Here is a 24,949-nt window from a genome sequence, read left to right on the forward strand (position 1 = left end):
TAAAAAAACATTTAACAAGAATAACAGAATACTGTTTTTATATTAGGCTTCTGGCTCAGATATAAATCAGATGTAGTGCATTTGTAAGAAACTTTAGAGCCCAGCCCTCTTATCTATTAAAAGAAGCCAACTATCTATGGAAGTCTGAAAATTGATCGGCTAAAGTAGTTTCCTGTTAGTTAAAGATGTTTAATTTTTTATAAGTCCTGAAGCTAGGTCAGACTATCATACAGTGCATCATACCTCATCAGAACCCACACCTAGTTTAGGAGGGAGGGTTAATTCAGTCTTTCCTTATTATAGGGCAAGAACAGATATTTTGCAGAATCTCATCAGGAAAATAATATTTTGTTCAGTTTGACCAGTTTTCATTCTGACATATTGTGAAACCACACTAGCACACAAACGGAAGCTCTGATTAGGAGAGACTTTAAAGGTCACCTTGACAAACTTCCAAAAGATTCCTATGAATGAGCTCAGACATGCTGAGACTGTTTTGCTCTGACAGAGAATAGTTGGTTGATTGTATTCAAAGAAAAACATTTTTTATTTAATTTATCCAATTTAAAAGAGTAATTTCCTAGATTTATAGATTCACTTATTCACTTAAATATTTGCTAAGCACCTACCAGAGGTAACATGCCATGCTATTCCAATTTTTGTTAAGAAAAAAGCACAGTAAGTTCACATCATTGACTCTAGGTTCAGATTCTTGATCTGACACAGAAGCTGCATGACCAACCTGTGCCTCAGTTTCCTCATGTGTAAAATGTAGGTAATAATGATACAACGATACCTCATTCTATGGACTTCGTTACTTAGCTCAAGCTCTAAAAACAGTTGCCTGGCTCACTTTAAGTGCTGTATAAGTATTTACTGTCATTATGAATAATGTTTTTGCTTTGCTTGTCAACACATTTTATAACTTGTTTGTCAATCTACTTTCACATGTTTATTATTTTGAGCAGCAGCTCTCAACTTTGGGTGATTTGGCCCTCCAGGAAAGACATTTGGCAAAAATGTCTGCACACATTTTTAGTTGTCAAAACTAGACTGTTTCTATGGGCATTTAGTGGGCAGAGGCCAAGGATGCTGCCGAATGTCTGACAATACACAGGACAGCCTGCACAACAAAGAATTATCCAGCCCAAAATGTCAATAATGCTGAAGCTGAGAAACCCCACTTTAGAGAAAGAACTATGTTGAAAAACTGCAGAGCAAAATTTCTGGTGACAGTTCCACGTCATATTTTGCATATGAGGACAAGTCGACCCGGTGATTTGGAGCTTGTGATGATTTTAAAGAAAACTCTCTAAGCTTCAGCCCTCAGGTGGTCTAAGTATAAAGACATCCACATTCCCACCCTCAAACAGGAAATTACTCTAACAAAAGGAATAGAATTTAAAATACCCAAAACATCCTACTGCAGCAATGCCAGCAGAATCAGAATACAAAATGGGCTGGTACAGGACAGTGGCCCAAAGAAGAAAGCACTCTCAGAATGGGGAGATACACACCTTATAGCACCTTGAAAATCGAGACATCAATCCCACAGAGAATAAAATTGGCAGAAGGTGCTTTGTGGAAATTATGGAAGAAAATAAAGCTTCCTTAGCAACACAACAGGTAAAGATTCTGCACTTAACTTTAAGGAGTCACACTAGGAAAAAATAAAATTGCCAGCAAGTAGAAATGAGGGCCTTGACACATGAAACAACATCCCTCATGCAGATGAGAGCACCATGTGACGCGCAGAGGGAACTCAGAAAGAGAGAAATCTGGATCAGAACAATAACCATTCTCTCCTTCACTCGGGTCTAGGAGTTATAGTCTGTTTATGTGTTTGTCTTCTTAGTAGGTAGAAGACTCCCTGAGGGCATGTCTTACTTATAACAGCTTTCAATTACTAAGCTTCTATTACATGTTAGGACTCTAAATGCCATCAATTAAAAGATTATGTCCAGCTACTATGAGCTCCCACTACATGTTAATGTTAATACCTATTAAGACACTAACTGTGGGCCTGGTGCTGTTCTCAGTAATTTATACTCCACAATGACTTTTTTCTTTTTGGTTTGGGGCTTTAAAGGTCTCCTTCTGTGTTTTCATCATGAAGCTCTGGGCTGCAAGGAGATCCAGGAGATCCGGGGAGGGCTGGGATGGTTGGAATGGCCCAGGGCTCTCGGGAGGATCAGAAGAGAAGTGTGTTAATATTAATAACTGATACAGAAGAACTGGTGCACACCAGCTGAACATCAGCTCTGTGCTCAGTTTTCTCCACTCTAGGCATAGAACTATGGCTGTGACAGTTAAAGTCTGCATCTATAATGATATCGCAAAGATTTTGAGACTTGGGATTTTGCAAATTAGCCTAAGGAATTTGTTGCAAATTTCTGACAGCTCACTGGATTACTATATGAGTCATGCTATAAATGAAACACAATAGGGTTCCAGCTAAATACAGTTATCTTATCAAGAGAAGAGTTTAGTTTCCTGTGCTTTCTTTTGGGGTTTGGGTTCTAGTGATGCTTTTCTTGTTCCACACCAGTGTGATCCAGGATGTTACTCTCTTGATTCTGGTTCCTTACACATTTATATTCATATTCATATTTTCCCTCATCTTGGAATACATTTGTAAAATATTTGCTTCACTCTTGACTCTGATGAAAAAGTCATGATCATGTGAATTACTATTCATTGTTAAACAGATAGGTGTAATTACCTTGACCACTCACCTTTAGGTGAGCTGAGAAGACTCTTTCATAGCTCAGTTTTAAGCCATATCACATTTTACAGTAATATTTCATATATCAAAGAGTCCCTTGAGGTCACTGCCCTTGACTTATCTCTGTGATCATGATGACTAGCACTCTATTTGCACAGATTAACAATATACTAATGGATGATCAAAATTTATGTGTAAGATTGTGGCTTTTCCTCTCAGAAATAGTTGTGTAAATGCTTTACTTGTGTGTCTGTGTACTTGGTAATTAGTAGGTACTTATCTATTTGTCAAGTAACTAAAGTACACTTCTAGGGCACTAAAACGGCCTGAAATAAGTGAAACTCATTTTCGTGGTGATCCATATTTGGCAAGTCTATACACTTTAAGCACAGACTAAATTCCCACTGTTTTTTTCTCTCAGTCAATTGCTATTATTCAAGCAAAATAAATCTGTCCTTAAAATCTTAAATCACTTCTATTTCTAAAGCTACAGTGAAGCTCAAACGTGTTAAAACTGAAACAATCACTGGGGATGGTTAGCAGAACAAAAGTAGAAATAGGCTTTACTACTGAGGCATCCAAAGTATACATTGATTCCCATCAAAATCATTATGTAATACCAAACATTAAGTGGTGAAAATAAAAAATCATCGAAAAGGATAGTATTCTCAGCTTAAGTGTAGGCCAATCTATAAGTATCCAGATTTTCCCACCTAAAGAAACCAGAAGGTAATATTTATTCACACTCTTCATTTACTATGCCAAATAATGTCTAAGATTATAGTCTGGAGTCACAGTAGAGGTGGTAAGGAGCTTCAATTCAGAGAACCTGAATTTTAGACAGTTGTCTTGTTCAGGGAAACAAATAGTCCAGAAGGACATGAACCTAGAATGTGAGGGACAGAGTAACAGAAGTGAGGCTGACATGGAAAGCAGGGGTCAGATCACAGAGACTCTTCTACACCATATGAAGGATTCGAAATTTATTCTCTGCTGAGACATGAGCTGTGACAAGTAACAATAGAACACTCTAGTAATGTGGAAAATGATTTGGGTGGGACGAGACTGGCTGAGATGAAGTCCAATTAGGATATTAAGAAAAAAGTGAAAGATGATTACTCACTGCCTACACCGGATGATTGCAGAAGGAATAAAGATGATGATACTGATGGATTAAAAGACAGGACCCTATGAACCTCAATGTTTATTTGAATGTAGGCAATGAGGTTGAAAGAACAACTCAGGACAACTCCTAGCCCTCTGGCTGTGTACCAGCTAAATGGCCATGTCATTAACTAGGACAGGAAATGCCAGGAAAAGGAATACATCTGACTCCACTGGATTTTAAAATCAAAGAGGTAATTAACAATGTATAAAGCCCCAAATCATCATTCTCACAGGTACCTAGACAAATGGGTTTCTTTGGACATGTAAAATAAAATATTTTACAAAATATTTAAATTGTAATAGTTTCATCATGCCATGATGAAAATATCTGATGAGACAATGTTCTTGAAAGGAAGATAATTGTGGGATACCTGTGACTCCAGGTAAAACTCAAACGCATATAAATATAGTTCTCAGAAAAAAAAATAAAGTAATTACAGAAATTAGGAGGATGCCATTTTACAAGAATTAGAGAGGGCAAACCCCAGGAAGAAAAGAATTAATATCTTGAATGGGCTAAGACAGCAAACACCCTGTATCTCTGTAGTCAGAGTGACAGCAGATGAAGAATAACAATGAAGGCCTGGTTTAAAAAAAAAAAAAACGCTGTTAAACAATAGGTAGGATATGTGGATAATTAGATTTACGTACATTCTGTTTCTAGGTAATGAGTTTATATGCTTAATTCTTGTCTTTTATTAACCGTACAACTCCCAGTGAGAAATACTGAAACTTATAGAAAAAAAGAATGATACATCTCAATGGCTTTCCAATTAGGTGGACATTCCATAGGAAAAGTTTACTGTATTATTGCTGAGAGGAAGGTATCTGAATGCTTCTAGGTCTTGGGCTTATAAACAAGGGGGATCCTGGGGTCATGAGTAGAACTGAGTCAGGGCATGGAACTGCATTGCCAATGTAGACACAAAAGCAAAAAAGTCATGCTGATCAACACTACATTCGGTTTGCAGAACAGAGCCAATTAATGATTGTGTTAAATACCGTGGCCCTCCTTCAGAGCCCAATGGAAGACCTGTACAGAGCTAGAGCGCCAGGGACTAAATAGCTTTTTAAGATAAATATTTGTCGTGTTGACTAAGAAATACTACACTGTTAGGTATTGTTTGCTGCCCTGGATTTAGCAAAAGAAAGGGTCTTCAGTTTCTTCAAGGAGTCTTCCAGTGTACAAAGCCCCTGCACAAAATGGGAAGATCATGATAAGAAAGAGTATTGACCGAGGCAGAAAGTCAGCTTCATACGAGGGCAGCTACCTCTCTAGAAGATACAAACAAGTACAGCTGGTTGTTAGACTGCAGCTCCACCCAGCCCATTTATTGAAAGCTCTATCTTGGAGCATTCACAGTGATCTCATGCTTAAAGGTTTACAAAAACATTAGTGGACAAAATGATCTAGGCAGTGTAGCCTCTGAATACATGGTAACAATAAATTCACCAGCAGGAGAAATGAAATCTCCCATTAGTGAGAACACCATCCAAACACATGAGGAAGCATCGTGAAAGCATGAGTTCTATTTCCACAAACAACTCCTACTAGGAAGGAAAACAATAAGTTATTTAAAAACGTGTTTATTTGTGCCCTACCTAACATAAATAATTTGTGATGGAAAACAAGATTTTTGGATTCAAACTATATATGCTCATTTAAGTAAATAACATTCAAAAAGGAAATCTAGGACTCATCAGAGTTAAAAGAAAATATAAAATGACTTTGTAAAATTAGTTAACAAAATAAGTTCAGAAATCATCTGTAATTTGGAGAGATTAAAAATGTTAAATGGGCCTCTCCTTTCAGTCTGCATTGCCCTCCTTTCTCCTTCCCTAGCTTTAAATCTTAGAGTGTCTCAGGGGACATCCAGAAACCTCTTCTCTTTTGTTCTCAATATTCATTCACAGGAAATCCTAATTCAGTCCTATAGCCATGTATTCTTCCAAATTTTATCTCCAATCTTGACTTTTCCCCTGTGTTCCAGATGTGTGTGTGTGTATAATTAACTCTGTATGTGACATCTCCTCAGAGACGTCCAACATCTCAAATTTACCATGCAGATAGAACTTGACCCCTGTGTACCTCCTAACCTGTTCTTCCTAGTCTCCCTCATCTCAGTAAACAACACCAATAACCATGCAGTTGCTTAGATCCAACCAGAGAGTCATCCTGGAGTTTTCCCAGGGCCACCACACTGGGCTGCCATTCATTGCCTGGTCTATGTGAACAGTTGCTCCAGGGGTTGGTTGTCAATGCCCAACCTATGAAGCCATACAGGGTCACTTCTCTTTGTATTCTGTTTCTATCATACAGCACTCTCAGCTTGACTTCAAAATTCACTATGAATCCAACTCCTCTCCTGACCATCTCCTTCCTACCATTTAGTTCAGGCTACCGTCAGCCCTATTAGACTACCAAACTAGCTTCCTAATGAGTGTCCCTATGTCTATCCCCACTTCCTACCTCTACCTTCCTATCTCTACCCAACATTGACAGCGATCTTTTGAAAATGTTAATAGATGATATCGTACCCTTGCCCAACTCCTCCAATGGCTTTCCATCAACTCAAACCCAAATCCCAACACTTGACCATGGTTACTAGCCTGAGGGGTCTGTTGTTCCCCGCCTGTCTCTCTGACTTCACCTCTGGTTACTCTCCATCTCACTCACTGTTCCAGCCACAGTAGCCTTCTTGCTCCTGTTTTCTCAAACACGACTAGTTCATTCATTCCTACCTAAAGTTTTGTCCTTGCTTCCTGTGATGCTCTTTTCCAGCCATATTCCTTTCCTCCCTTACGGTCCCTTTAGATGTCACTTCTTCAATTCTGTACCCTGCTTCTGTTTTCTTCATAGTGATTATCACACCCGGATATGACATATTTATATGTTTTTTTTTAATCATGATTCACCTACCAAAATGTAAGCTGCATAAATTGTTTATTCAAGCCTGTTTACCCATTGTCTAAAACAGTATCATTACATAAGAGACACATAAACTATCCGAGGGGTGAAATAGTGCATGAATGGCCAAGACATCCTCCAATGACCTACAGAAATCTCATTCCATATTTGTTAAGGGCTGTTTTAGTTATAATAAAGCAGTGGAAGCTGACTCATTGCTTCCCATCAAATGAATATCCCTGTACCCATCTAATGATAATTGTCAACCTATTTCATTCCAAATAGCAAGATCACTGCTTTTGTCTAGCCTAGATTCTGGGGATAAAAGATAGAATAAATAACTGAAATTTGGAATAGCTTTACCTCATCTCTCCAAATAAAATTTGACCACAGCTAAAGCCACAAATCAAGTGTGCCTGCTTAAGTTTTTTTTATTTTTGTGAAGATTCTGGGTGAGGGATGAAAGAGTAGTAAAAGGGACAACATTTTGAGAGCATTACCCAAGTAAAGGACCTGGCTAAACTTTAAAATGCACACAGCTAAAATTCTCTAAAATGCTGACTGAGAAATTCTGAAAAATGACATCATAAAGCTTTAGGAAAGGCAAATTTTAAGAATGAACTTTTTAAAAACTGGAATTTTTGCAATAATATCATCCCGGAAAATAATCAGTTTAACTAGAAGTAATAAGCTTTCAACACTGGCTAGAGCTGTCTTTAAAAAAAAAAAAAAAAGATCAAAAAAAAAAAAAGTAAAAACTATTTTGCCTACTCAAGAGAAATGACCCAGAGACTAATGAGCTCCATAATCTCCTCACTGCCTGACCCTCAGCAAGTCACTTGTCCTCAATGCTAAAATGCAGAGGTCTGTCAATTAGCTTCACGTGGTGGCTGTGAAGGGTGACTAATAAACCTGATTGCACAGCCCTCTGGAAATAAGTGCTATAGAGAGGCTTGATAATTGCCAGGTTGCCATCGGTCATCACCTAAGCACTAAGAATACATCTGGCTCTTTCTTTGCTCTCTTCTATTCCTTGGCTCTTCTGATGTGAATCAGTCCTAGTGAGGATCCTTCTCACTTTCTTATAGGTCTCATCCTGATCCATGGGAAACATCCTGGAGACACAAACCATCCTTTGCTCTCCTCTGTTCCTTCCAGAGCACCTTGCATGTCCCCGATGAAGAGACGCTGCGTAAACAGCCAACTGAAAGCTTTTCCTCTCTTTCCTTTCCTTTCCACACACACATACGCCATAATTAAAAACCACATATTTGACAAAGAAAGACCATGAGAGAGGAGAACATTAATATGAAGGACCCAAAAAACACAGAATTCACTTCATTTTTACCAGTGATCTCCCAATTTCTCATTTGAAATGCCCTCATATGAGGGAAAAGGATGATTGATTTCTGACCTCTTCCCAAGCTGGATATGGTTTTCCTCATTCACTGATAAATATGAATTAAAATTGCACTCGTCTGTATAGAAATTCATGTCTTTTTCCAAGCCACCAGCCATGTGGTATCTATTTTAGAGACAAGCCTGCCCCATGTTATCTTCTTAGCAATCTCTCTAAGACATGCAAGAATCGCCAAGACACAAAAGCAACATAATCAATCACTTGCTGAAGTACAGCTTCAGTCACCATACATGTGTCTTTCAGAAAAGTACAAATTCACTATCCGATAGTTCAACAACAATTGTCTTTCCTGTTTGGGAGGACTTGCCTTTTCAAGTTAAATGCAAGCACCTTCATCTCCAACAAATTTTCATCCCAAATGGTTTATTAGGAAAAAATCTTTGCCTCTTGCCCATCTACTCCTCTGGTTCAACCACAGCACATTTCAAAAGCCTGATAACTTAGGGCAAGTTTGGGTATGACAGGACAAAGGAACTTAAACCAATGAAAAAATAAATAACACTTATTGAGAAAAGTACTTGTATATAATAAATTCTTTATGTACAAATAAAAAATTATGTAACAATATGAAGACCAACTTAAAAAAAAGGTAACCCAAGTAATTGGCAAATTATTTTTGTATGGAGCAGGGATCAGTAAACAACTGCCAGAGTTAAATCCAGCCCCTTTCACCTGTTTTGTAAAAAAAAAAAGTTTTATTAGAACACGGACACATCCATTCACTTAGATGTTTTCTGTGCTGTTTTCAGCTATTCTAGTGCTACAACTGCTGACATAAATAGTTGCAACACACATACTGTTCACAAATTTGAAAATATTATCTGGTCCTTTACTAAAAAAGTGCCAACCCCTGATATAGAGGATGAAAAGGTCACTGCAGACTGGAATGGTCTGAGAAGATTCTGGAGAAGGAGGCAAGTGGCTTAAGGAGAAACTATAATTGAATCAGAAGTGATAAGTAGACAAATATTCTTTCCTGTGTAATCATTTATCTAGAAGCTAGCAATGTCCTTAAGACTGATAAAAGGATGAGATCTTCCCATGCTGAGAAATCATCATTAGAGGGATGAAATCTCTCAGTGAATAGCGAAACAGATGGACTAGAAATTACACTGCGTTTCTTGGCTAATTCCCAGTTCAGACCCCAGTGATACCTCATACACTAGAGGTTTGATTTGGGTGGTGGTGATGGTGTTTTCATTGCTATCTTGCTTCAAGAGAAACACACTCAAGACAGGTTTCAGGAGAAAAAAATCACTAAACTAGTGATAGCAGAAAATCTGGACACAGACCATGCCTCCGCACATCACTGGACATTCTCTCCCCTGTGAAACAGAGATAATCATACAGCCCAGGGTCAGACCAGGAAATCACATCAAGATGGTCTCAATGTTGGTCCAAAATCCAGTACTTCAGCTGATACTCAGGTTGTAGTTTGTGCTTGTGACAAAAATAAACTTCCAGGGTGGAATGGGTGACACAATTATCCCATCTTGTGCACTGTCTATACCCTGAGGCAGACCTAGCTGTAAGGGTTACAGATTCTTATAAATCATCCATCCTGCTGTGTCCCAAGCTATGTTTCTCATAAAGAGAAAGGTCCGTTTCAGGCTGCAACCCCATCGTGTAAAAGAAAAAACTAGCACATAAAAATAAAAGAATGGACACTGTCTTTTTCATGACCAATAGCATCTCTCCTTGGGCCCTAAAGGCTTAAGATTCTAAACAATTAAGACCAGTAGGATTGATGTATTCAAACAATTAATGTAAACGATACATCTGAAAAAGCATGATTTCATAAGGCAAAAAGTACTGAAAATCAACGTGATAACATTGAACAGTTTCTACTGGTTTAAAGACCAATTAAAGTCTTAGTTATTCCTAAATTACTATGGCATCAATTTATAGCCCCGAGAAACCACCCAGAATTGAGAGATAGCTTATCATATTCTCATGACTGATTCTGAAGAACTTTGTCAATATCAAGATCCTGAGCAAGGTACTTATTTTAAGTGAAAAACATTGGAGGGGCAGCTTACAGCTCTCATGCCCATCTTGATTTCACTCTCAAGTGCCAAAGGTGCAATATAACTGGTTTCTCTAACCAAGAGAATACTCTTCAAAAAAATGAGCAGCCACATGAGCCACCTTTTTCACAAGTGACTGTTTAGAGGGTCCAGTCTTAAACAGACCTCTCCAAAGTCCTTTTAAGTTAGCAAAGAACCTGAACTGCCATCACTATCTTAACATTTGCAGGACTTGTTTCTGGTTAAGGTAGCACGTATTAAAATAGGAATGGTTGGGGACAGGGACTGGACAGTGAATGAGGCTGGTCCCACACAAAACAATCAAATTCAAAATGCAAAGCTGCTAAAGCCCCCTTTGTCTAAAACTCTTTGTCAGAAAGATGTTATCCAAGTTCTAACCATAGCTTCTGTTAACTTTTGGCATTCAGTACAAGCTTGGCACCCAAAAGGACAAAGACCCAGCATTCCCACGCAATTATTTGTGACCATATTTACTGGCATTTTGATTTATTTCTGAGTGTGTATTTTATATTTTTCTTTTATTAGATTTCTGTAGTAATAGATGTTAAATTACATAGCATATGAAAATGTTTAAATAAAAATATTCTTTCTTTTTGACATGAAGACGCACCTGCCTTCGGTGTCGAAACAGCTGATATATCTTGGCTATTAAAAAGCCTCCTTTCTTAGAGCCAGCTTTTATAAAAGTCCAGGATGGCTTCCATCTGGTCCTGGGTTTATTATTTGTTATCTGTCAAACATTAGAACTTCTGCCTCACATGTTGTTCTCTTGCAAATGAGAGGCATTTTAGGTGAAGAAAAGAGTACCAAATTCTTTTATTTGCTATAATACATTTGAGCCAGATTTACATTTCTTCTGTGATCAATTATGTGTCTGTATTCAATCTGTTTTCTAATATAACTTCTAAGAGCAACAGCTAGGTGAATAAAATGACCAAAGTAATGAGTCCAAGAGTTTTAAGTAGGTTGGCTGCCTCCTTATTGTGTTTTATTTTTCTCTTTAAAAAAATAATTCAAAAGTTGCTTCTGTCCATTAACTTATATTATGGAAGTTCCAAAAATCTCAAAGAAGATAAAAATTCTGAAAGAGGGCTTTGATCATTTGTGTGCCTCAGCTGGGCACTTCTGAAATCACAAGTATCTCAGGGACTGAGAAGTTTGAGAAGCTCTCCCAAAGGAAAGAATCTGACCAGGTAAATACACTGGAATCAAGGATAATTGAAGTGCTTTTAAAAGGGAGGAACCATCTCTGAATGGATTGTCCCTTTATTAATAGTAACTCTTCCTTCCCACCTCCATTTCTGGGTTTAACACTGGAACCCTGTTGTAAGGAGTATTTTCTCTATAGGCTTTGGGCCTGAAGCAAGGTAGCACCCAAGCAGGAGTGGTGATTTTCTCTGCCCACAGAATGTTGGGAGCCATGGAGAATGGCCAGACATCACTATAGCAGCCAGTCAACAGCCCAAGTCAGGACCACACTTCAGGAAAACCTATATACTTGAGGAGGAAGCAGCTCCCAAAGGTAGGCTCATGGGAGCTAAGAGAACTGATTCCATCCCTGTGACACCAATCTCCACGCGAGTGGCCTGAGTAAACACATCCACTACTTTAGGTAATGCAACATTTAAAAGTGTTCATGGTTTGTTTTTTAAAATACTCTCCTCTACTTATTAATATAGGAACTACTCTGTAGAATTTCTAGAATAAAACTCAAAAATAAACTTCTACTAAGGATGATTTACCTGTAGCCACCAAAGGCCCATGAGTCATAAAACAAGGCAAAGTCTCTGTTTCACAGGCTCTCTTCTTCCTAGTGCTTCTCTACACCTGCTTTAATTAGCTTCGAATGTTAACACACTACCAGGTTATACAGCCTTGAGGGCACACATTTTAAAAGATACTACAGAAAAGCTCTACATAAACTATAAAAGTGACACCGATCACTGCCTCACAGTATATGTCCTACAATTTCTCTTTCATTTTTGATGTCAACAAGAACATATAAAGAAAGGCCCAGTCTACTTCTTGCTGGCTGTTATTTCAGATGCTTTAGTCTACGGAATGAATCCAATGAATCAGATATCCTTTGAAAAATATGTTTTCTTCTTCTGGACATTGTTTCTTCTATGTATCACAAGTAAAGCTGACTTCGATTTATATGCAGGGAGGGACTCTTATTCTGTCAAGTCACAGTACAAAAAACTAATGTATGCTATCTCATGTCTTTTTTTTCCCCACAGTAATTTATTTTGGCTATCTCAGTATGGAATTCCTGAAATATATGTTACATTTTAAAATAAAGAATACACGTTGTTTTGGTATAAATTAGAAGTAAATAAAAATTAATTTTCTAACATTTCCTATATTATTTTTCTCTTTTGTCACAGTTTAAAAAATTCTGTGAAATGTCATGTCTCCATTTATTACATAAAACCTTTTGAAATAGTTTTACATGTGATTTTAAGATTTTTTACAATATATACTCAGGAGAGAATATCCTAAGTTCAGGTGAGCTTTAACTATGATTTATATCAACTTTTAAAAGGCATTTCCTTCTCAAATAATGGCACCTAATAAATAACACTGTATTTTCTAAAAGTTATAAGACTTCATACTTCTGGGCTCTCTTTGAAATATTGTGTTTACAAACCAGATTTAAAGTGAAGCTCCAGGATGCCTGTAGGATATCACAGAAACTACAACAAAGCAAAGAGCGTCGTGCTCACAGGGTAGTGAGGATCTTCCATGCACACCTCCTATGGGCTCTCTACCCCTGGACAGAACTGACTCAATCTTCACTGGATCTCTCTATTTGTTCTTTGGTAAAGACACCTCATTCTGGGACCTGGTAACTTTGCATGAATATGAGACATGGACACAAACCTTCATTTATCCTTGGGCTCAGAATATTCAGGGCTGGAAGGAACCACACTTAATAATAAAGGAACAGAGGACTTTGCACCTCACCAGAGAGAAACCCAAAGGACTTATCATGCTCATCTTATTTTTAAATAAGTATATTGTAAGGAAAACTAGAGCCTTTATGTTTATTATACATAATTTAATATAATGAATAAAAATACATTTAGGGGACTGCATATTAACTGTCAAAATACCCATAAGTTAACATTGCTCAGACTAGTATGTGAGTCTCACTATATGTGTATTTGATGTGAAGAGTCTCAAAGATACACACTCATGACTGTATGTTACTTAAATAAATTTAATAGCTATCTGATGAAATTTTATTAACTTTAGAATCCAATGAGATGGAATAACCCACAATGACATAAGTCAGCACCTGTAAATACAAAACCCAGTGTTGTGTAAAGTTGTAGTTTTAAGGAATTTTATATCAAAACAAAAATGGGTACGCCTATTTTGTGTGCCCATGTCACATAAACCTACTTTTTCTGGATAGAGTCATGGATTTGTAAAACTGAGTAGAACTTTCCACATCCCCTAGCACAGTTGTCTTTTTCAAGGTCAAGGCATATGAGGCTCACAGAGTTTAGAGGTATTATCCAGGACCAACAGCAATTAGACCAACACATTGTTTTGGTTATCCTCGTTCAGGGTTCGTTCTAATATTCACAGTACCTCCTTTAATCACTTGATTACTGAGTTCAAAGTCACGGCGATGTCTCAGATTTCCAAAGTGATTCAGTTATATTTTGCTTATTTTTCACATAATGATAGCTTTTTCAATATAATTAGTAAAGTCTTAAGTCACTTGGAAATTTATTTAAAGTGTCTTATTTTGTCACAGAATATAATTGTCTCTATTACATTGATTATAGTATATTTATATTTAGACAATATAAATACTGCCTATATTAAATTTATATTTGTCTACTTTGTATTTAGAGGATATAGGTAACTACCAACTATCAAGAGGCACTAACTTTAATTTTTATGTGTTGTAAACATGTTTACTTTGCTCAGGCTACAGCAAAGAAACTAGAAGTGCTTTTAAATGAAATATGCCTAAACCACATTGTAGGAAAAGTATGAACCAGAAAGAGGACAGCATGGTTTAGATGCCTCTTTTACATCAGTCATAGAGGTAGTGACCTCCAGCAGGAAAGGAAGAGAAAATAAGACTGTGCTCAAACAGGAACCTCAGCATCTAAGCTTCTGCTTTTCTGATATCCAAATTTCAATAGAATTTGCATTAATTCCCAAATCAAACACTGCACTATATTTTCCACCACATTCTGTGAGCCTGTTTCCTTACCCTATTAGAAACAGAAAGACTATTTCATCTGTAACTTTAACTTTGACTTTGGATTTTTTTTTAGAAAAGCAAAAGAAGAGTAGAAAATCATTTGACAAGGCAACATTAATTTCTCTTATAGTTCCATCTCAGATTTCCCCAAATATTCCTCCACATTGCTTCTTATTCATATATCTATAATTCTAGCAAATATTATTACACAGCAAAACTTGATGCTGAGAGAGCTTCATAATTTTTTGCGACAAATTCTGCCAAGGACAGGTAACAAAAATGCTATTTTTATTGCAATTACAAATAAAAAAGTTTAATATGCCCTAGTGATAGATTAACATGCCACTGGAGGTATTAAAAAGGCAACGCTGTTAAATATGAATTATTGATACTATAGCCCTTAATAACTGAGTACTTTTTAAATTTAATAATTCTATTAATAAGCTAAATAAGTGGCATACCTATTATTTTCTGCTATATTCCTATTTTGCCTATTTTTCTCATTAGAATGGATATTTCTAATCACATATCAGATATTCTCAAACAAGAACCCTCCAGCATGAGGAGATCACAGAAGAATGTTGTAAATCTCACTTTGAGAATCTTCCATGTTGCCTTAGACATTTTTCCTATGAATTTTAGTCTCTCCGATATTTTCTCTGATGGCCTTTAGCTTTCCCTTAATCCAGTCTCCATTTATTGAGGTTCTCCAGCATGACTTTTTCCCCATAAATTTATTTTCCATATCTGTCTCTTATTCCAATACACCCACACCACTTGTGTAGCTCCCATCTGTCCTCTGAAAACTCTATTGAACTATATATAAAAGGTTTTTTTTCTTTAATTATGTAAATCATGGTGATTTAGAGAAAATGGTAATCCACAAGCACTATTCCTCTGGTGGAGTCAATTTTTTCCCAACTGTGACTTCAGCAGCAACCAACCCTTAATGGATTTAACTTTTTTCTCCTATCAGTAGTATCCAGATTCTACTCGGGTTGTGTAACATGGAGTTGCTATCCATGAAAAATAAATTTTTGCACAAATTACCCCTCAGGAGGACCAGAATGGTAATTTCCATGCAAATAACAATTGAAGAATACTACAATGTGCTTTAAGCATCCTGCAAAGCATTATTCTGTGCCTGCTTTTTGTGCAATAGTTAATAACATTTTTTTTTTTTTTGGAGCAATTCAGACTCTATAAGAGCCGTATATTTATGGCCCTATAAGACAAAAATGACTTGCAAAATATAAAGTTAGGAAATGTGACAAAGAGAAAGAGTAACAGCCACAAATAAACATCTCCACAGCAAAAAAGAAAAGCACAGGAAGGAAATCTATGTGGAGAGAGAACCCTCCGGTCTGTCTTCCCCACACAGTGGTAACCTGCAATGAGCACACAGGTGAGGGAGCTTTTTAGAGATGTGACACTGGACCTGGGCTGTGTTGCCATGGAAGTGAGAAGCTCGATTTTTTAGCTCCCGTGCACCCCACCTCAGCACTTTTGGCAATAGTGACAGGTTCTTTTCCTTTGTTGAGAAACTGCTCTGGAAATGGCCCTGTCTCTTTCCCAATGCACTGGAAGACTGCATTGTGAGGCCACATTATAACCAAATTACACAAGAGGGAGATTTTTCATTCCCATTCCTAAAATTAGACCCTTATCTGTGTGCTAACACAAGAGAAATAGAAACATTTGCTGAAAGGGGCCCACTCAGTGGTGTTCCAGGCTGTCATGGCTCTCAAACCCGTCTGCTGCATCCACAGTACAGGGGCAGGCATGTGAACTAGGCAGGTCAGAGATCCTTTACGGATTCTGAAAATGTCTCTAAAATGTTGATCTCAAGAGGTGGGTGGTTTGTTTCAGAGAGGGTCTCCAGGGCACAAAGGAGATACACAGTGCTTTCCAAACAGGTGCCAGAGCACTGGGTGAAGGGAACAGATTTCCCAGTACGGCTTTTAACAAATGTACTTAACTGACTTTGGCATCTCAGCAAACTGCATGTTTCATGTCTCAAGTCCTCTAATGATGCAAAATCCAAAGTCAACACAATAGGTGAGAATAGTTTTAAAAATCAGTTTTTATGTCATCTTTCTGTCTGAATAGTGACTAATGTCTTCAAAGGGTAATCATCAGGTATTCTGTATCACCTACTTTATTTTCTAGGTCAATAGACTTTATTGCAGCTATAGTACATAAACATATTGGCTAGGTCTGAATTAAAAATCCTGTGACAGGAGGAACAAAGGAATAGGAGCCCAGCCTAGAGACCACCCAAAGAACACCCTATTGGTAATTAGAGAATTCCTCCTGCATCCCCAGAGACAAAGGAAAGGAGGGTCATAATCTTAGCTAGCCTAATCCAGCTATAGACCCCTGCACAGGAAGTACTACCCTAATATGCCTATGACTTTAAGCTTCATTATAATACTGTGTTTATGCTGGAAGTTCATGAATCTAATTATAACAGACTGAATTCTGGGTAAGCACATGCACATTAGGCAAAGAATTACATAGCAGCCAAGTGTTAATCAAAATGGTCTCACTTGCTAATCACCTAAGAACGCCTTTGGAACCACCCATCATGGCCCTAAATATAAGGCAGACCTCTCCCTCACCCGGGGTTACATCTCTCCATCTTCCCTGGATGTAATCCGTACCCCTCCCCTTCCAGGGGTAAGTATCCTTATTTCCACGTGGTTAGCCAGTTTTAGGTTTGACCTGTCTTCTACCTCACAATGTGCTTGTAATAAACAAATATCTCTCATAGTCACTGAGTTGAAATTCATTTCCTCATCAGTGATAAGGACCTAGAGCTGTGTGTGTTATCAGAACTCCAATCACTCCAAAGGTAAGATAACCATCAAGAAAAGGACAATGGAATGAGATCTAAGCAAGGTTTTTGATACCAAATTTCATAGGCATATAGTTTGAAAACTACTACTGTAACTATTCTTTCCCGTACTCATTCTCTCCAACTCACTCTGAACGGAAAGGCTGTCTCTCACTACATTCTGTTAAGTATGAATTTTTCATGCAGATGTGGGTATACGTTTGTACAATAAAACTTTGATTCTGAAGTATTTTTAAAATGTGTCAGAGAGAAGACTCTATAAAATGCATTTTTTCATTAGTGATAGATACCACAGCTCTAAAAAAAAAAAAAAAAATAGACTATTGCCCTTAAAGTAGAAATAGAATAAATGTCTAAGAAATCTTAGATGGCTAAGCAGATGCAATGTTAATTTTTAAGATGTGCGAATGAAAGAATTGACAATAGGATAAAAATAGATTTATTAGCCTAATGACACTGAATTGCATGAATGGTATGAAGTGATTAAAGGAGGCACTGTATGTATGCTAGAAAGAACATTGAATACGCCTACATTAGCTATATGGCCAGAACTATACTCCCAACCTCTGTGACCCTTATATTCCTTTACTAAATGAGGGTGTTGTCCAATGTGACATGTAAACTTTGGAAATCAGACTCTTTATCTACATAAAGTTTATATGTAAATGTATACATGAAATAGGTATGTTTCTTTTCAATTTGATATAAAATTCCTTACAACAAAATTTCACACAATATTGGGTCTTATTTCATAAATGCCTACTTATGTCATTGTGAATGACTATCATTGGATTTAAAAATTAATAAATTTAATAGCTAGCCGCTACGTTTAAGTAACACGATCTTCATTAGGGTTCATGCCACATTAAATATGTACATAATGGAGCTGACAGACCAGTCTGAGCAGTTTTAGCATTGCATGTGTTATGAGAGGTTAGATGCAATCCTTTGAAATATTTTTACACGTAACCTGTAAAAAGTGTTCACATTATGTGTTCAAGAAAGAATACCCTAAGTTCAGGTGATCTTAAATGATCATTTGTACCAACTTTCAAAAAAGTATTTTCAACGTTCACTCACATCACATATTGAGGGATTTCCTTCTTGTTTAAGGCTAATATTCCATTGTATGTATATATCATATTTTCTTTACCCATTCATCTGTTGATAGACATTTAGGTTGCTTTCACACCTTGGCTATTGTGAATACTGCTACAGTGAACATGAATGTGCAGCTATCTCTTTGAGAGCCTGATTTTAATTCTTTTTGTATAAATATCCAAAAGATCGCTGTATCACAGGGTAACATTATGCCAAGTGAAATAAGCCAGTAACAAAAAGATGACCACCACACAATTCCACTTATATGAGGTATCTAAAATAGTCAGTCTCATAGAAGAATAGTATAGTGACTGCGAGGGGCTGCGGGGAAGGGAGAGATGGGAGTTGATAATCAATGTATAAAATTTCGGTTATGCAAGATGAATAAGTTGTAGAGATCTGATGTACAACATACCTATAAATAACAATACTGTATTGTACACTTTTAAAGTATGTTAAGAGGATAGATCTCTTGTTGTCTATCAGAAAAAAATTTTAAGGCATTTTCTTTCCAAATAATACCTTGCAATAATACTACATTTTCTGAAAATAATGAGACTGTTCTAACTTTAGGGCACCTTTGATTACTGTGTTCACAAACTAGATTTAAAATACAGCTCAGTGATCCTCGTGGGATACTGGAGAGACCATGGCAAAGCAAAGAGCTCTGTGTTCACTGGGTGATGATGACCCACCATGGTCTATACTAGTGGTCCATCCACACTTCCCGTGGGCTCCTCTTTACCACTGGATAGAACCAATCTAATCTTCACTGCATTTTTCTATCAATTCTTAAATAAAAAACTGGGACTTGGTAACTTTGCATGAGTATAAGACTGGACCCAAGCTTTATTTACACTTAGACCTACAAAATGTAAAAGTTGTTGGAAACCTTGTCATTTACAAATTAAGAAACTGAAGCCTTTGTACCAAACCAGAGAGAAATCCAGAAGCACATTATCTTTAAATATGTATTGCTATGGCAAAGGTGTGACTTTCTGTTCATTATGTACAGTTTTACATAAAGAATAAATATGAGCATTAAAAAAGATTTCTTCTTCCGGGAAAATGTTTTACATAATTAATCTAAACACTAAACTATACAAAAAACCTGACCATAGCCACAAAAGACATCTGTATACTTGGAATTCCAATTGCCAAGTATATTCTTATTCCCATTTATCCAAAGATAAGTGGACATATTTTTAAAAACTTGGGAGTAAAAAAAGAATGCCTTCTAATCAAGGCCCAGCAAACTAGCTCTTACAATCGAAAACTATGGGTTCAGATATTGAGCCTAATTTATGCAGAGATGTCAGCTTGTGTCATTGAACTGACCTTGCAAATCAGCTAATATTGTATAGTTAGAAGTCATTTCTGCAGAGAAATCTCATAATTATTTGTAATAGTCCCAGTAACAGCTAAGAAGTAGCTGCATATCCTTTGTGTCATCTCAGCCTTCCACAACGAGTCCCTTCACGTGATTCTGACTATGTTCATTTCGGTTGTGCTTATACAAGTAATTGTAATTGGTGGTTCTATCATATTTTAGCTGTAAATGAAGGCATTACTATCAGATACAGAAATTAAACACAAATATTGTTTTTGGACTGAGATAGATCTATTGTATTCTTTGAATATACCCAATAGCACATTTCATTCAAACAATGAATTTTCTTTGCATTAGAGTAATTTGGACACGTACATAACTGTTTAATTCTAAAACGTTTTTCATTTTAACATCTCTGAAATCAGCAAGAATGAAACAGAATAACTGACATCTTTTTTCTTTCTTAATGGTACATATGGTAATTGCACATCCCATATCAGTAACATCTTAGATTCAATAAAACTTGATCTTTCCTAGCCATTTCTTATGGAAAAAAAAAAACAACAACAATCTTCTTTGATAGAAAATAGCAATGCATTTAGAAACATATGTTTGAACACTTTACCTTGAAAAGTTTTAATTCTCTTCTAGTCTGAACTATGCAAGGACTATATTTAAATATACACATACATCAAGTATAGTTGAGGACCCTTCTGATTTCCCTTCAAGAACTGACACTCACAGATTTTGAAAACTCAATCTAGTAATCATTTTCACATTTGTTGTGCCTCTTTTTCAATAAGATAGCATATATGCTAGCATTAGCATGTCAGTGTTGATGTGAGCCTACATTCCCACTCAGAGGAAAACTAGGAAACAGCTTTTTTTCTCTTGCTTTTTTTTACATTCGCAGTCGCCTCAGAGATGGTATAACTATATATAATGTTCACAATATATTTTATATTTTTGGAACAGAGAAGAAATTAGATGGTTTCAGTCAAGGGTTCTAGCACAGTCATACTGTAAATCCAATATAAAAGGAAAACTGGCGAAAATTTTAAAATGAAAAGTAGAGAAAAGCAAAAACTCTACCAGAGTAGTATATTTCATGGTACAAATAATCCCTTCAGTCATCATGAGTTTTAACATATATATATATAAAACTATATATATAGTTTGAGAAGGAAAATAAGTAGATTCATTTTATTCCATCTCGTGATTTCTAGCCAGATGGCTGGCCAGTGGAGAAAGAGAAAGGCATTCTCACATACAATACCTAATAGCCCAAATCGTCACTAATAAGCAAAGGTAGTTTAAAAACAAAACAAGATTAAAAAGACCTAAAATATCTTTCTAAAGCATATTTGCACTCAAGTTTATATATCTTCTCCTGCACTAAAACCAGTCTTTCTGTTTTCATTCAAACTACTGCTTACTGGCCGTTTGAGGTCTAATTTTCCCTTAGTCACTTATGAAATAGAAATAATCACCAAAATGTGGATAGGACATTAGTGACTAAATGCTTAGAAAGCTCCTTTTTATAAAATATTAAAATACATTACTGTTTATCTGCCTCTAACGGAAACCAACCTAGAATCAGATTTGTCCAACTCCTCAACAAAACATTTCCCAAGAACCACCACCTCAAAAGACCAACATCATCTCACCAAGAAATTAACCCATGAAAATAATTTTATAATAAAATATATAGCAAGGTATTAAATCCTAGGGAAAAAAAGTATCACTTTACATTCACCAGGGAAAAGAAATGAAGTCCCAAAGTAAGAGCTATCAATTTCTGTCATCATTTCATTGCACTGAAAGAGTTCAATTATATCACAAAGAATTTTAGAAAGTAGTAATTTAATTAAAATATGAAATCTTCAAACTACCTACAGATTTCCCTAGCTCATAAATTAGCAACTTCTCGATTTAAATATGAGACCTTTCCAAGCCCGATCCCATCTGATCACGGAAGCTAAGCAGGGTTGGGCCTGGTTAGTACTTGGATGGGAGACCACCTAGGAAGACCAGGTGCTATAGGCGTAAAAATTAAGGGATTGTAAGCTGACAAGGTCCTTGCAATCTGTGAGGTCAACTAAGGGTTGCCTCGCCTAAAAATAAAAATAAAAAATAAAATACATAAATGAGACCTTTCTCTATATTCACCAAGTACATGCATGATATATACAAGTAGTACTACCACAGTACTTTCTACTTCTCAGATTCTCCCTTCTTCCTTCCAAAGTTATTTTACATTCTTATTTCAGACATCTGCATCCTTTCATATCACACTTAAGAATCTGGATAATATGATGGCCATTATGGAAAGTAATCACAGTCCACATTGATGAATGGCTATTTACAAAATGATTTCTATCAGTTAAAGGAGAAAATGTAATTGAGACTTCAAATAAAATGCTATAACTTAAACGACACTGACTAGCTATGAGCTTCTGGAAGTCACCCACCTGGGGCAGCACGCGATTCTCTTCCTCCAGCTGTCTTACTCTTGCCTCCAGCTGCCTAACATAGGACAAGGTTGATTCTAAAATTAAAAAGAAAGAACTCACATTATACACACAGGTCTTGTTTGGTGCACTGTCAGGAAATCTATGGCTTGATTTATTTAAATCATGTAGTGACTACTTATACTGTTATTTAAAAGAAGAAGAAAAAAAAAACCTTTCTCCCTAGAAAAACAATAACAGGAGCCATGGAAACTACAAATGGTTTGAACGACTGTACAATGTTAACGAGAATTAGAGAAATCAACAGGCGGTGACATTGCAGACTTGCACACCCTGCAGCCCTCAGAATGTTAGCCATCTTGAAGACAGTTATTTCTTTTCTACTTATTTTGTGTATTTTGAGCTTTCAATAAGTGTCCCACACATAAGACATTTTTATAATGTTGATTATAGCCCAAATAAATTACAAGATCATATTAAAAATAGAAAAAAAAAATATTTCAATTATCCAGCTCCCTTCATTTACCCAATAAATATTTCAGGTCTGAAGAGCAATGTTTGTTCTTGTCACAAATCTACAGATATTAAGACATAATTCAGAGAATGACTACGACAGGCTAAAGAATTAGAGTTGGGCTGAATTTTGACTTCGATTTTGGCTGTGCATGACAGAGACCCGAGTTTTCCCAAAATCTCTATATAAACTAGGGCAGACTTGAAATTGATTGTTATTTTGATTTCTTCACAAGCTCAAGTGTGTGCTGAAAACTCAGAATCAGCATCATGCTTAGTTTTTGTTCCCCAGTGAAACTGAAGTTTATAGCTTTACATCGGGAAAGGGTCACACGTGGAGCAAAGTGGAGTTTCATTTTACAGTCTGACAGTAATTCTTTTTCATTAAAGCAAAAATATGCAAGCACATTATAAGCAACGCGGCTGCAATTCATTCATTACCCAAGAACAGACATATTTCAGGCATAGTGGAATGTATATGACGATAGCATCCACAGTATATTTCCATAGTTAATATTAAAGCAGCAGATCCTGCTCAGTGCACATTCAGTTCTAGAAACACAAAAGAGCAAGAGACAAGATGGCAGTGCATTTAAGAAGCAAGTGTTTGGAGCCCATGACAACCTGAAGTTAGGATGAATATGGATGCAAATTCATACCTTGATCTGAAATTTATCATGGAAACGCTATAATTTTATATTTTAATTGATTATATGCACTCGATTCCATTTTTGTGACCTCCAAAGCAACATTTTTGTAAAATACATAAGGGACTTCAGTCACTAATTCACAAATGTAACCACTAAGCTCATCCCTGACCAGTTGACAGCATACCTGTTTTCACAAATGTTTGCAGAGTCCCCATCACTGACATTAATATAACCACCCACTGATCTCACAACAGTGGAGAAGACAGTTTCGAGCATTCCTTATACAAGATAGAAACACAAGGTAAAGGAAACTGAAGACATTTGCTAGAAATATGTTCTCATTTCCTAGTTCAACGAAATGCTAAGAGTTTGTTTTATGGACTCTTCCAAATGGGGGAAAAAAGTATAAGGCATAAATGAATAACAAATTTATTGATTTCATGAATCTGCTTTACTCTAGCAAATGAATAAGTGATTTGCAGATTATCAAAATGTGAATGCAGATTGCCTGATTTACCGTTTTGAAAGCCCCACTCTCTCTATTCTAAAAAAAACAACCACTTGATAAGGGCTATCCAAGTGAAAAGTTGCTCAGAAATACTCTATTTAAATCATGAACAAACACATTCTTTTCTCCTTTGTCCGTAATTTGCATCTTATCTTGATTGTCCCTATACTGCACTCTCCCTGAGGCTGTAATATTTAAGGTAGTTGAAATGACTCTATACAGAGTGATTCAAGTAACTTTTGAAAACTGCCACTGAATGAATTTTAATTCAGTAACTATCTTCAGTCACTTTAATCTATTTCTCTTTTTAAAAATCTTTGCAGTTTGTATATTTAATGTGATGGTTTCACTAAGTTTTTACTTATATTTCAAAAGTTATGCCATGTCAGTTCCAAAAAAAGGGAGTATTCCTAAATTTAGAAAACATTTCTTTCTCCAATTTTTAATGTCAAATTACAATAAATAAAGTTCAAATCTTCATTTCAAAGCATTCATTGCAAATATAGGCAGAGACAGGAAAAGCTGAGGAATATTTTAGACAGGTAAAATAATGAAAAAAAAATAGCTTTACAGTGAAGGCAAAACTAAGAGTTTTGAGGTCATTCATTCAACAAATATTGTGTCACTGATTTGTGTGAGGAACTGCTCTAGGGTTGAGATGAAAAGATGACCAGTTATTGCAAGTCTTAGGTTTCTCAGAGTACAAATTCTGTTCCTATGCCCATGTGCTCAGTTTTAGAACGTCCTACTGTTCCAGGCTCAGTCCTCAGTCTCTGTTGCAGTTATTACAAATGAAGGAATAGAACAAAGAAAAAAACTCCTGGAGGGGGTGGGGAGAGAGGAAGAATAGCTGATCTGCATGCATAAGTAAGAGAACTCAGGCTGCTAGTTATTTTATTCCTCAAGAAACTGATCGCATAATCCTTTAATGAGAGTGGAGTAGGCAGACATTTTCCTAGAATATACTACAAGATCATCACTGGGTCCCCAAGTCCCTATATGAAGAGCCACTGAAGAAACCAA

The 24,949-nt window shown here is 36.5% G+C and overlaps 1 protein-coding gene across 9 annotated transcripts in view; it reads right to left on the reverse strand.

The window, feature by feature from the left end:
- The window catches only part of CCDC85A (coiled-coil domain containing 85A), a 182,778-nt gene that overhangs the window by 15,264 nt on the left and 142,565 nt on the right, over positions 1-24,949 (reverse strand). For 8 of the 9 annotated variants that reach the window (XR_002781269.1, XM_023532850.1, XM_023532852.1 and 5 more), the window contains exon 3: positions 22,256-22,332. The exons of the other annotated variant lie outside the window; for it this stretch is intronic. Coding sequence is in view for 7 of the 8 variants with exons in the window: in XM_023532850.1 (XP_023388618.1) it covers positions 22,256-22,332 (77 nt within the window). In the remaining variant the exon portion in view is untranslated. The remainder of the gene's footprint in view (positions 1-22,255; positions 22,333-24,949) is intronic. 9 annotated transcript variants of the gene reach the window in all.

This window comes from Pteropus vampyrus, unplaced genomic scaffold (assembly GCF_000151845.1).
Source record: "Pteropus vampyrus isolate Shadow unplaced genomic scaffold, Pvam_2.0 Scaffold91, whole genome shotgun sequence".
Taxonomy (NCBI): domain Eukaryota; kingdom Metazoa; phylum Chordata; class Mammalia; order Chiroptera; family Pteropodidae; genus Pteropus; species Pteropus vampyrus.